We start from the raw sequence: 14,479 nt of genomic DNA on the forward strand, positions 1-14,479 counted from the left end.
GATAAAATGAAACCAACGGATTTCTTGGGGATTTACTGCCCTTCCATCTCTTGTTTCTCTTGCCCTTAGTGCTTTCGGGCTTTCCTCGTTAATAATATTGCGTTCCTTTATAATACTGCATTTATTTTGGGTGGTTCCCTCCCAAATTACTATAGCCACTATTAATAAACAACCTGATTTGACACTAATGTAAATATCTATTAGTGTATGCATTTCAGTATTTTAAATCAATATGTTACTAGACTAAGCTACATACTTATTAGAATAAATTATGATATTTCCTGGTTATTAACCTGAAGATTGAAATGGTGAGAAGATTTTTGGCAGCTCACTATCTTCAACAAACCATTATAGTAAGTCTGCATATAGTATTCAAAAGAAGGGCTTGTGTGCAAATTTTAAAAAAAGGAGGGTGGGGGGAGTTTGTGAACTTAGAAAACAAAACTGAATCCTATCATAATACTAGTGAAGTCAGTGGTTTGTATGTTTCTTGCCAAGAACATGCTGTACAATGAAGAGTAAATATTTAATAATATGGAGTTATAAAGATAATTTTGTTTTTCACGTGGTAATTGCCATTAGGTTGGAGTCAGCAATCCCTTGGCAGAAGTTGCTGATGGTCGTGGATCTTTCCCAAGTTCCTGCTTCCCCACCAGTCCTTCCCAATCCCTGGAAAGTTTATTTTCATGGACATGGGAGCTGCATGGACCAACAGAGAGAGAGTGTGTGTGAGAGTACAGTGAGGAGGGGGAAAGGGAAGACATTAGGGTTGCCAACCTCCAGGTACTAGGTGGAGATCTGCTATTACAACTGATCTCCAGCCAACAGAGATAAGTCCACCTGGAGAAAATGGCCACTTTGGCAATTGGACTCTATGACATTGAAGTCTCTCCCCTCCCCAAACCCCACCCTCCTCAGGCTCCGCCTGCAAAACCTCCCACTGCTGGTGAAGAGGGTCCTGGCAACCCTAGAAGACATTTTCCTTTCTGTCTCTTCCGTGAGAAGAAGCAGATCTCTGCTGACAAAAGAGGAGGAAGGGAAGGACTTCACCTCCTATCTTCAGGGCTATGCTGTGAATTGTGAGAGGAGGCGGGAGGGGCTCGAGGGCAGGTAGGGGGCTGGAAGTTAAATCTGGTGGCAGGACACCTCCATCTGGCTGGAATACTCACTCATTTCTTGGGGGCTTTCATCTTATATTCAGAGTTGTCTTCCTTTTCAGAAAATACGGTATGATAAGTATAATGGCATTTCAAAGCATCTATGACAAAAGAAAGTTCTACAAAAAAATATGTACTGCCATTAAAGTATAGAATTCCTTTTTATCCATACATAATGTAATCTAGATGACCCAGTGCATTTCTTTTTTTAAAAAGTCTTTGTTGAGGAATGCACCTTAAAAGCAATTTTTCAGCATAAGAAAATATTAGTAATGCTGCTTGGAGTCCAAAAGGAATAAAAAAAAACCCTGGCTTCTTTGATCATTATATTATTTTGGTGCAATTGTACCTGAACAGTTTAGTGCAATGGCTCTCTTGTGATATTTGCACATTACGTTGCTGTTAACTGCTCAAAACTGCATAAGGCAAGAAGTTAAGTGAATTATTTGCAACCGTCTTCCATATGAAAGACATGGTATGATTACTTGCACTAGAACAGTGTTTTTTAGGAAGGGTGCCTAAAGGATTAAGTAAAACAGAGGAGACAAGCGGTAAAGCTGTACGCTAATTGGCCAATTAAAAATGCCACTGAGTTTAGAGGGCACATTCCCAAAGGTTCTAAGGGAAATGGTTAGTCTCCTAATAATATGCAACTTATCACCCAAATTGGCTGTCGTGCCAGGGGAGGTCTTAGCCAATGGGAAACATGGGTCCATCCCTGAAGGGAGAGGAAAAAATGAAAAATAGCAGGCCACTGCCACTCACACCTGGCCTGTTCAGGACTCAGGCTGCCTACTCGTGGAAACAGCTATTCAGAAGGTTTCTGACTATGGCTCAAGCCCCTGGTGTGGCTGTGTCTGCTTCTGCCCACTCTGTCTAGGGCTCAGACAGCCAACTTTAGGTGACGTCTCCCACCTGCCTCACAAGGGGTAAGGGCTGTATTCCTGGCCCCAGGGGGGGGTGTCTGGCAGGCAGGCCTCAGCAGGGAATGGCACTGACTCTGGGGCACCATCCTAGACCAGGGCCCCAGAATCACTAAGACTTCCCCAATCATACAATTTTTTTTTAAATAAAAGAACACAGAAGCGATCTGGGAAATTATAGTCTAATTAACTCATATTTTTGGGATAATTTGATGGAAACAGTTATTAAAGATAGAATTATTAAGCATAGAGAAACTAAGTCCTACTCAGAAAGAGTCTGATCATTTTCTTCAAAGTATGTCTTTTTATTTGATGGCATTTTCATGCATTTTTTGTGAATTGGGGGGATATTTGGGCTATTGTTCATGTGTTTTCAGATTTGACAAGATGGTATGTACGTTGTTGTTGTTGTTGTTGTTCAGCTGAGAGTAGGGTTGCCAGGTCCCTCTTCGCTACCTGTGGGAGATTTTTGGGGCGGAGCCTGAGGAGTGCGGTGTTTGGAGAGGGGAGGGGTAGAAAGCAGATAGGACAAATTTTGCAGATAAAATTAAGCAATCATAGTAATAGACAGAAATGTTTTAAGATGCTAAATTTTTTCTCCTGCCTTTTCGTGCCTATAAAAACAGCACAACTAATTTAGTGCAGCTTTTACATTAAAGCATCCTTTGAAGTAGCATAGCTCTGGTAGGCAGGGTGTAGATACCATTAATAATTTGAATTATGGCAATTACAAAATAGACCTGAGATTAGCACATTTTCCATAGGCTTCAGAAATCATTTTATTATATTATATATTATAAATGACATATGAGTATTTCACACTGATTGTTTTCCCTCACCTAGCATAAACATTGCAAGTTCATTGTTGAAATAATCTAGTGCAAGGGTCCCCAATGCAGCACCCGTGATTGCTGTGGCAGCTGCCAATACTACTCCAACACCTGCTAAGCTTTTCAGAAGGCGGTGGGACCACTCAGGCAGAGCTTGTTATTGGTTTCCCTCATCCAAATGAAAGGGTTTTCCATGACTGCAATTGCAGCTGCAGACCCTGGAGGTTCAGGAGGACTAGTAAGTGCCCAGGATTGTGGTTCCATTTCCTCTTCAGTTTTCTTTTTATTCCCAGTTTTCTTTCTGACTCCCTCTCCTCATAAGAAGAAGAGTTGGTTTTTATATGCTGATTTTCTCGACCACTTAAGGAAGAATCAAACTGGCTTACAATCACCTTCCCTCCCCCTCCCCACAACAGACACCCTGTGAGGTGGGTGGGGCTGAGACAGCTCTAAGAGAGCTGTGACCAGCCCAAGGTCACTCAGCTGGCTTCATGTGTAGGAGTGGGGAATCAAACCTGGTTCACCAGATTAGAGTCCACTGCTCCTAACCACCAGTCTTAACCATGACACCACGCTGGCTCTACACCATAAGGCTCTCCTTTGTTTCTTTTTTATTCCCTTTCTGTGATTCCTTTGCAATGTAAGGAGGAAGGTACTCTGTTTAGCTCTCTCTCCCACAGAAGTCATTTTTGGGTTTGGGTCCACCTCCTGCAAAAATCATTTCCTCTCACTGATGTCTCTCAAAATTCCACAGATGTCCACAGGCTAAAAAATGTTGGGGACCCCTGACATAGGAGTAGATCCTATCTACAGTGATCTTAAACCTGTTCAGTTTACACCAACCTAGTTCTCACAAATAGCACATCTGTTTCATTGGATACTGTAGGAGTGGGGAGCAAATGGCTGAATGCTCTTCAACTCAGTAATATTCTCTGTGCATATAAAACTCCCATGTGAAGAACACAGCTGATCTGGAAACCTTTCCTCTAACGTGCACTTATGCATGGGATAGGTGTGGAAGGATGGGAACCAGAATGGTGTAGTGGTTAAAGTGTTTCACTAGGATCTCTGAGACTCAGATTCAAATCACCACATTGTCATGAAGCTTGTTAAGTGAATTTGGGAAAACCAAGCTTTCTCCTTCTAACCTATCTCACAAAGTTATTATAAGGGTGAAATAGAAGAGCAGATCCTGATGTATGCTACTCTACAATCCTTGAAGGAACAGTGGGATAAAATTCCCCTTCTAATGCAGCCCACTGAGTCCTCTAAAATTGTGTTCCTTGGGAGCCAGCATAATTGCATAGGGGGTCGGGTTGCCAGCTCTGGGAAACTGGGAAAATTCTGGAGATTTGAAGGCAGAGCCTGGGGATGGGAGTTTCAGGAGGGGACAGAGCTCAGTAGGGATGCAATGCCATAGAGTCCACCCTCTGAAGCTGCCATTTGCTCCAGGGCAACTGATCTATGTAGACTGGAGGTCAATTCTGAAAGCTTTTCAGAGCTTTAATAGCGGGTCAGCAGTGAGGTTGGCATCCCTGCAGGGTAGAAAGGCAATGCATCTCATGCAGCACAACCTCTTGTACAAAGAAGGATCCTGGGCTTTGGGTCATCAGTACAAAACCTAGGGTTTTAAAAAAATGGTTAGTCCTATTTGGCTGTTATGCTACCATTTTATTTGTTGTTTTACTTTCCTGAAACATGCCTTATGATTTTTTACTTTGATATGTAAATGAATTAAATTAGGTGTTAATTTTATCACTTTGCTCTGGTTAGACCTCACCTAGAGTACTGTGTTCAGTTTTTGGCACCACAATTTAAGAAAGATGTTTACAAGCTGGAACGTGTCCAGAGGAGGGCAACAAAGATGGTGAGAGGTCTGGAGACCAAGTCCTATGAGGAAAGGTTGAAGGAGCTGGGTATGTTTAGCCTGAAGAGAAGACTGATATGATAACCATCTTCAAGTACTTAAAGGGCTGTCACATAGAGGATGGTGCCGAGTTGTTTTCTGTTGCTCCAGAAGGTCGGACCAGAACCAATGGGTTGAGATTAAATCAAAAGAATTTCCGTCTAGTCATTAGGAAGAATTTTCTAACAGTTAGAACGGTTCCTCAGTGGAACAGGCTTCCTTGGGAGGTGGTAAGTTCTCCTTCCCTGGAGGTTTTTAAGGCTAGATGGCCATCTGTCAGCAATGCTGATTCTATGACCATAGGCAAATGATGAGAGGGCAGGCAACTTGGCCATCTTCTCGGTATGGAATATGGGTCACTTGGGGTGGGGGGGGAGGTAGTTTGGAATTTCCTGCATTGTGCAGAGGGTTGGACTAGATGACCCTGGTGGTCCCTTCCAACTCTATGATTCTATGATATGTTCTTTTGGGCACAAGAACTAGTGCAGACATGAAAAAAATACAACCATTAGCTTAGAATTGGAAACAAAAGTTTGTCTGGGGATTTGGAGTGAGGTGGGACCAATATGTGGATGGTGCCCAGCTCTATTTCCCAATTCTGGGTTGGGAAATTCCTGGAGATTTGGGGCCAGAGCCTGGAGAGGATGGAGTTTGGGGAGGATACTCAGCAGGGATGTGGATGTGAGCCCACCCTCCAAAGCAGCCATTGTCTTCAGTGGAACTGACCTCTGTAGTCTAGAGATCAGTTGTAATTCCAAGAGAACTCCAGCCACCACCTGGATGTCTGCATCTTTAATATGGGGTCAGCAGTAAGTGGGGAGTATTGGCAGAAATAGTCACACACACCCCTTCCAAAGGCTTAGGCACCATCGAATCTTTGGAAGCACATGATTGGTTACATGTGATACCAGTAGATATTGTAGCCTCAGACGATAATCCTGAGTAGGGCTGTTGATTCGGTTCGGCCCGAACTGAAAAACAGCCGAATTTCCCCTGATTCGGTGGTTTTTAGTTCGGGACGAACCGAACTCAAAAATGGTGGGCAACCAGGGGGGCCGAATTCAGCGAGTTCGGGAGTTCACGAATAAATCCAGCAAATTCGGCCGTCAGTAAGCAGCATAACCGTCAGTAAGCAGCATTCTCCTCCCCCGGCCAATCGGTGGCCAAGCTGGGTCTCCTTCTGGCCAATCAGTCAGGATTGAGTACTGGAGGAATCAGCTGATGTGCAGCCCGGCCGGGGAGAGAGAGAGAGAGGGGGAAATCCTTGTGTGTGTGTGTGTGGGGGGGGTGCTTGTGCACATTCACTCCTTTCTGTGGCTGCAGGGGCGTATTTTTTGGGGTACAGACACAAAACTTTCAGCAGAGATTCAGACAAGCCTTCTTAAGAGACCACCCAAGTTTTGTAAACATTGGGTCAGGGGGTCCCGAGATATGGGCTCCCCCCTTTTTTCTTTCCATGGCTGCAGGGGGCGCATTTTGGGGGTACAGACCCCAAACTTTCAGTGGAGCTTCAGATGAGCCTTCTTAAGATACCCCCAAGTTTTGTAAACATTGGGTCAGGGGGTCTCGAGATATGGGCTCCACCCCTTTTCCCTCCCCCCTTTTCCATTTACGTGGCTGCAGGGGGTGCTTTTTTGGGGATACAGCCCCCAAACTTTGAGCATAACTTCAGACAATCCTTCTTAAGATACCACCCAAGTTTTGTAAAGATGGGTTCAGTGGGGGCAGAAATATCGGCTCCCCCCTTTTCTCTTTCTATGGCTGCAGGGGGCGCATTTTTGGGGGTGCAGATCCCAAACTTTGAGCGGAGCTTCAGACAAGGCTTCTTAAGAGACCACCCAAGTTTTGTAAACATTGGGTCAGGGGGTCCCAAGATATGGGCTTTCCCCTTTCCCCTATTGTGATGAATGGATCAGCTGATCCTGTGCATCTCCAGAGCAAAACGTCCCGTGCCTAATTGGAATCGTCTTGGATTACAAGTCCTCCCCAGCCCCTCCTGATGGAACAGAAGACAGCCACAGTAAGACCCCTTTGGGGGCTTTAATCTATAATTTTTCCCCTGTGTATGTGTGTGTGGGGGAAGCAGAGTCTGTGTGTGTGTGGGGAGGGAGCAGTTTCTGTGGGTGGGGGGGAAGCCAAAGGGGGCTTTTGCTGGTTCTGCCTGGGGTGTGTTCCCCCTCGAGTCTCTCTCTCCCTGGTTTGAGGGGGGGTTTCAGTTGTGTGTCTTCAGGTTTTCCCTCATTCATAAGAGCGGATAGGTCTATTTGGATGCTTGCTCAAAACTTGTTTTCAAATGGTGACTTAAAGAATGCATTTGGAGTCCGATGCAAAAGGGGAAATTCCACCCCTGCTCATTATGCATAGCTAGCTGCCTCTGTCTCTTTCCATGGTTTGCAAACTCCCAGGTGTCAGGTGTTGCTTTGCACAGTTGCAAAGGTGTTGCTTACAAGGTTGTGCTGCTTTTGCAGTCCTGTTGCTTGCAGTTGTGTTGCAATGCTTTGCAAACTTATCAGCTGTTTGTCGGGGCTGGGAGCTTTGTGCGTGGGCAGCAAGCTCTGCTCTGAGATGCACATTAAGGGTGGGGGGACCCCTTTCAGGGCACATATCTCAGCCCCCCCGACCCAATCTTTACAAAACTTGGGGGGTATTTCAAGAAGCATCCTTTGAAGCTCCGCTCAAAGTTTGGGACCTCTACCCCAAAAATGCCCCCCCAGAGCCGCGGAAAGGCGCGGTTGTGTTTTTAATGGCTTTATTCGGCCAAAATTTTTTCCCGAACTTTGAATTCCCGCCGAATTGCACGGACCCGAAGTGGGGGAGTTCGGACTTTGGCATATGCCGAATCTAAACGGGCCGAATTCAGCCGAATCCGAACTATACCGAATTTTTTAAAATTCAACAGCCCTAATCCTGAGTAAATAAAAAATACAGAATAATCCTTATCTTTCAAAAATATTCATGCCTGATACCTTAAAGAAATGGTTTCACAGTTTCAGGCTTTGAAAGCTATCTGTGAGTACCTGTAAGAATGATTAAAAAGCAGTAACAATTCATTGCAAAACGATATGTCCAAAGTTTAAACTGAGAAGATCTAATTAAAGATACAAAAAGCATTTTCAAAACTAAAATAGAGTTCACCGCATACTATAGCATGAGAAAAGTAGAACGTGCGACCGACATTTGCTATGTAAATTATCTCTAAGCCATGATAAATCAATGAGTTTTGTTCTGTAGATGCTCATTCCAGGTTGCTCCCTGTAATGACCTCAATTATACATGTCTTCATTGTGAAATTATGATAGCCGTTGGTGGGCTGCAAATGACAGCAGAGAAGATTTCCATGATAAAATAGCACAACCAGTAATACCTGACTGAATTAGCATGCAGAACATGCTGGTGAAGTCCGTGTAGTTCCTATTAAAGATTCCCTGATATATTTTTTTTAGAGGAAACGAGAGAAGGGGAGAAATAGGCAAGGGTTTCTGATCATGAAGAAGTGAAAACTTAACAAGGCAGGATTACATGTCTGAAGATAGGGATGCTGGTTTCCAAGATAACCAAATGGGATGTCATATTTACATGCAAAAGGATTTTTCAAAACTATCACATTCAAACCAAAATTGTCAGCAGGTATAAGACTACGATTGTTAGCTGTGTTAGTCTGTCTGTAGCAGTAGAAAACAGCAAGAGTCCAGCAGCACCTTAAACACTAACAAAATTTCTGGCAGGTTATGAGCTTTCATAAATCACACACTGAACTTTGAATCTTTCCTCCCCAGCCTCCCTATGTTAGTGTACTCATTGTCCATTGTAAAATAGGCACACAATCTTGGCTTTATCTTTGATTTTCTTTTCCTTTTGCTCCTCATTGTTAGTCTTTTGCCAAGTCAGGTTTCTCACTACTTTTGCATTGCTAAACTTCTGCCATTATTTGAAACTAAATAATGTTTGGTTCAATATGAAAATTAAGTCTCTATGCTTTACTACTAAGGAACCATCAAAAGCTTGTATGGAAGACTATGCTGAAAGATTTAGAAGTGTTTCACAGAATACAAATCAGTGTAAAAACAGGATTAAGGAAATGTTATTAAAGGACAAAGAATCCAGTGAGTGTACTCTTAACTTTTCATCTTTTCAAAAGAAAGCAATCCTTATTAAAGCAACTATATGTTAAGTGTTGTTCTAATTACTAGTCTTTATTGTATTAGTGTATTCCAAATATAGTAGTGTTTTAATTTTTTAATGCCTGTATATTAGCATCAAATATTTACAACGTAATACTTATAACTAGTGTTAGAAATGGTAGCATAATGTAAAGAAATGCTCAAAATATGCTATCAGAATCTGAGGTTATTCAGCCGTCCTCCTTCAGATTCTTGGAATCAATTAGTAACTTTCCATTTAGTACCAACCATACTTGCAATTAAACTGAATTAGAAAACACTGTAGTTAGGTTCCACACCAGGACTGTGAAACTGGTTTGCAATCCTGAGTATGGAGTTGATTCCAAAGGCCATTCTGGGGAAAGATATGAAGCAATTAAAACAGAAAACAGATTCTGGATGTATGAAGAGTACTTCTTGTTCACCAGAGGTACCCACAACAAGCTCCCAGTCATCTGTTAGGGTTGCTAACTTGGGCCTAGAGATCTCCCGCAATTACAACTAATCTCTAGCTGTCAGAGACTGGTTCCCCTGGAGAAAATGGCTGCTTTGGAGAATGAACTGTATGGCATTATATCCCACTGAAGACCCTCCTTCCCCAAACCCCACCGTCTCCAGGCTCCACCCTAGGGTTGCCAGCCTTAAGGTACTAGCTGGAGATCTCCTGCTATTACAACTGATCTCCAGCCGATAGCGATCAGTTCACCTGGAGAAAATGGCAGCTTTGGCAAGTGGACTCTATGGCATTGAAGTCCCTCTCCTCCCCAAACCCCGCCCTCTTCAGGCTCCACTCCAAAAATCTCCTGCCGGTGGTAAAGAGGGACCTGGCAACCCCACTCCACCCCTCCCCAAATCTCCAGAAATTTCCTATCTCAGAGCTGGCAACCCTAGTCAGGGTAAATGCTTTCAGGATAGAAGACAACTTAAGGAAGGACAATTTCCGATACTTTTAATTGAAAAATTAAGCACTTGCCCTTCCTTTAGTTTTGTTGATTTTTTAAATCTAAATTTCATCATATGTTTAACCATTTTGTTTGGCATTTTGATGAACACTTCTCATCTACCAAAGGTCAGTACTCTTTGTGTATCCATATTAAATCTTTTTCAACTAGCTAAATCTGGTGATCCCATCAGCATCCTGGAATTTGTACTTCGGTATGTTCATTGAAACTCATCCAGCCTCATAAGCCCTTAGTGACAAAAAGCTCTTTCCTACTGTTATATGAATTCCATCAAAGTGAATGCTACCCATTCAGAGGGTATCAAAATGCCACTACCATTTGCAACAGAGAGGGAAAATAATTTGGCCTAACTTTTCTTATATCAGCTGGGGAAGCGTGAAAAGTACTTTCCCCTAAAATTAGTCCGGGCAATGTCAGATTTCCTGATTTTTGTTTCATTGTAGGCTGTTTAATTTCTCTAGACAGAAATAAAGGGAAAGATCTCCAAGGCAGCAGAAAGGATGTGATCAGATTATACAGTGATTCAATCCCTAATCAAAGTTTCTCTTAAAGTCTAACCAGACTTGACAGTCACATAGAAAAAGTAGATAACACTTTCACTGTTGCCATCCTTACAAACCCAAGACCTTAGTATTAGGGAGCTGCAAGACTCTGTAGTGGTATTTTTAAAACCACTTTCTAGCATGTGCCGCTTGCTTAGTTCATCTACTTCAACAACATTTCTTAAAGGACTTCTATTGTTGTCAAAATGAACAGAAGTACTCCATCTTTCAATGTGGCAAAAATATTGCCTCTAGAAAAATGTCAGCTTTGAAGGGAAACTGCTTGATCTAAGGTCTGATTACTCTTGTTATTTAATCAGGATGAGACTCCTGCAGATTCCAACCAAGTTTTCTTTTATTCCAGGGATGTCAAGGTTTATTTCTCTCCATATTTTTTTTTAACAAAAGAGGCAAAACACGTTGCTTTACCACATTCCTCATGGCGCTTGCTTTTCCATTAGCGATATTCAGCCTCCACTAAACTGAAATTGCAGGCACACGGAGTGTATGTGGATTCAAGAGATGTCAGCCTTCTTGGAATCAATGCACTTGCTGTCTTGTTTGTTTGGCATCGGAAGACTGGAGTAATAGAGCACCAAAGGAGGCGTGAAATGCCCCCTTCCCTTTCATCTTAATGGGCTATTAACTTGAAAGCTCCGTTTGGCACATTTAAATGTGACATCGCTCCAAGGCCTTGTTTTTGCCAGAGCTTCAGTGGCTGAGCCAAGAAAAGATATCCAGGGAAAGATAAAACTGTAAATGTTTCAATTTTGACAATGCCTCTTGATTGTGCTACCACCCCTCGCTGTGTCTCCTTGAAATGCTTAATAACAACTCTCTCCGCCACTGACAGTAACTTTACCATCAAATGCCTTACCTGTCTGTGTAGGCACGCTGTTTGTTTTCATCCTTTATAACAGTCCACAAGGAAAATTATAATGATGCTGTGGTAGAGTGTTTTGTCTGTGGGTTGTTTTAGTACAAAATGTACTGGTGTCTCGATGCTGTGCAATGTTATTTTGTTTTCCCCCTTGCACAGGTATTAATAAAAATGTTAAAAGGAGATGGAGAAACATTTCAGTGGCAAAGTATCATTTCATACAAAGCAGTTTTAGCACGGTTATCAGCCAGGAAAAGGTCACTCATTCTATAAAGCCTATGCAGGGATCTGCAGATATTTTCCCCTATCACTCAGTCTGCAACCCACCCCCAAATTACCACCTTTCCCCTGTATCAACTGTGCCTTCAACAACTAACTAGCAGGTAGAATTTCAACAGTCTGCTTTTTTCCCCCTATTATTACATCATCAGGTTCTCTTCCCTTCATCTCCTTCTGTTGCAAGCAAGAAGATACTTTTTTGCTTCATTTGGCATTCCATCAGTGATTCCTCCTTCCTGACCAATTTTAATTGCTTTTTAAATGCCTTTGTACATATTTCAACTTTGTTTTTAATTTGGTTTGATGGTCTGTTGGGGGGGGTGATTTTAATGGTTTTTAAAATGTGATTTTATCATACATGTATTAAATTGTTAGCTGCCTTGGTGGCCCTTCTGAGGGCAGAAAGGCAGGATATAAATTTTGTAAACAACAATAGCAGCAACAATGAAAAACTATCCCAACTGAATTTCTTCATACCATGCAGCTGTCAAAGACATAGGAGCCCTTTCATTACATTGATTCAAACCTAGGAACTCATTCATCTCACCTTCCAACATAATAAATGCCATCACATGCCAACAAATCCCTTTTGCTATCTACATAGTTTCTTATTTTGTATACTTTTGAGCTTTGCATAGAAAGACCACAAGCATTTGGTTATATACAGCACTATGTTTTGATGGATGGAAGGACCTCCTCCTGTTGGGTGCAGCTTTCATGACTCCTCCCTCCTGTGGCAGCTGGAAATATCTCCCAAAATCTGGTTCCTGGAAGAAGCAGGATGGGGAGACATTTCAGGCTGCCAGTAGAGGTGAGCTGCAAATGTCATGCTCCCAAGGCACAGTTTTTTGTATCTGCAGAAAAATAACACTGGAGGAGCAGAGATCACTTTAAATGGCCTCCAACCTCACTTCCCACAGCCTAGTCAATCCTGTCCCATGTTTCTTTTGAACCCCAGGAGTGGCTGGGACAACAAGACCCACGACTGTATTGCTGTGAATGCATTTCTTTCTAGAATCCAGGGGCAAAGGGAAATTTCATTTTAGTTCTCATCATAATATCTATCCATGTGAATTGATTTGCATAATTCTATGAAATATTGAAGAAAAATAAGATGACTTCTCAAACTTTACCTTTAAACAAGGCTAAATAGTCCTGATGGGGCATTTGAAATAAAAGTATCCATAACCTTTCTGCAGTGTTCCAAGGGCAGGATCAGAATACTATTTTGCTCAGTTCTCATCAACAGCATACTATAATATGCTAGTTTATTTAGTGTGTAAATTATGCAGATCAAATAAGTGAGGTCAGATGTTTGTTGTAGAAGTTTTTAATTGGTACTGATCCAGGAACAGTTAGAAGTGTCTCAGGTTTGGTGTTGTGCCTATAACAGCTATAGAAATTGTGTTTTTATTCATGCCTGCTAGTCTCAGAAAAACTTGTAGTTAAAATATTATTGTATTTAGTTTGTCCTACAGTCTATTTAATATGAATTCGATTTCTGCAGGGTGGAAACGAGAATGGATGATATTACTGTCTTTCTCTAAATAGCTGGGAGGTAGTCTGACAACCAAGAAGCATGAAATAAAGGATTAGGCTGTAATCTGGGTTTATTGAAGTGTATCCTATTTCATGTTGTTGTTTTAAAGTTGACCTTTTTTGCAGTTCATATCTTAGCTATTGCTGAAACCTCCCCAATCAATCAGTGAAAAGGCCAGATTCATTCTGTACGTGATAATAATTACTTTTTGCTATTACTTTCACAGAGGTGGTCCAACTCACACTTCCTGAAGATCAAATGGTTAGCATGACCACAGTAACCGTAGGGCTGAGCACTGTATTGACCTGTGCTATCCGTGGACCTCTGCGGCCTCCGATCATCTGGAAACACAACGGAGTCATGTTGAATTTTTTAGATTTGGAAGATATCAATGTAAGTCTTCAGTAACTTGTGCAATTTTATTGTGCAGGGAACTTAAAGTGATTTTTTGATGGGCGATCAGTAGAGAAACAATGAAGGGCAAAGCCAATCAATGCAAAGAAATTGCTTAATGAAAATCTAATTTTAAACTCTCAGAGGATTACCAGTGTATTTTAAACATTGCTCTTCAGGGAAAGGTCTCTTGCAGTAGTTCCAAAATGTTATACACATTATGCCAGCAAATAAATATCCCAAATACAAGTTTGGCAGTTAAGTGCCCCCACCCAACGAGTGATTTTTCCTTTCCTTTCAAGTCCCCTCCCCCAGCATTAGTGTTACAAGGGTATTTTAACATTTCTCAAATTTTTAAAAGTGTTGCCTATTGTGTTAGCATTATTTGAATACCATACTGGAATAAGGCACCTAATTTTGTTATTTGTAAGGAAAAGAAGACACAGACAAACAGGGTAAACAGACAGAATCTTTCTCAATTTCCAGTCATTGCATCCCTTAAAAACTTATTCTGATCTGATTCTGTGGCTCTGGAGTCTTTGTATTAACATTATTTCCAGGCAATCAGTATTTCATTATAATACGTTGATGATATCTTGATAACGTTCTTTGATTTCTTTAGCACTAGAGACTACTATCTCACATCCAATTAGAGAGAATCCTAATGATCCAACAATTTCAAATCTATGTAAAGTAACAGAACTATAGAGGGTTCTCATTATTCATTTACAGCTTTAATTTGTCTAGACTTATGCAGTGACTATTTTTATCACAGCTGTAAATCTTACTTCATCATGTTTCACCCATAAAGAAATTGAATTTGCTAAACTGCAGCTATTATTAAAAATAAATTATACCACTGGTGATGAAGGTGGACTAGAAGACCTTTTTATTTTGTTCCAGACTT

At 41.7% G+C, this 14,479-nt stretch overlaps 1 protein-coding gene across 2 annotated transcripts in view; it reads left to right on the forward strand.

Moving 5' to 3' along the window:
* The window catches only part of FSTL4 (follistatin like 4), a 524,276-nt gene that overhangs the window by 435,721 nt on the left and 74,076 nt on the right, over positions 1-14,479 (forward strand). For both annotated transcript variants that reach the window (XM_056864231.1, XM_056864239.1), the window contains exon 6: positions 13,406-13,572. In XM_056864231.1, the coding sequence (XP_056720209.1) occupies positions 13,406-13,572 (167 nt within the window). The remainder of the gene's footprint in view (positions 1-13,405; positions 13,573-14,479) is intronic.

This window comes from Euleptes europaea, chromosome 1, assembly GCF_029931775.1.
Source record: "Euleptes europaea isolate rEulEur1 chromosome 1, rEulEur1.hap1, whole genome shotgun sequence".
In the NCBI taxonomy this organism is placed as follows: Eukaryota; Metazoa; Chordata; class Lepidosauria; order Squamata; family Sphaerodactylidae; genus Euleptes; species Euleptes europaea.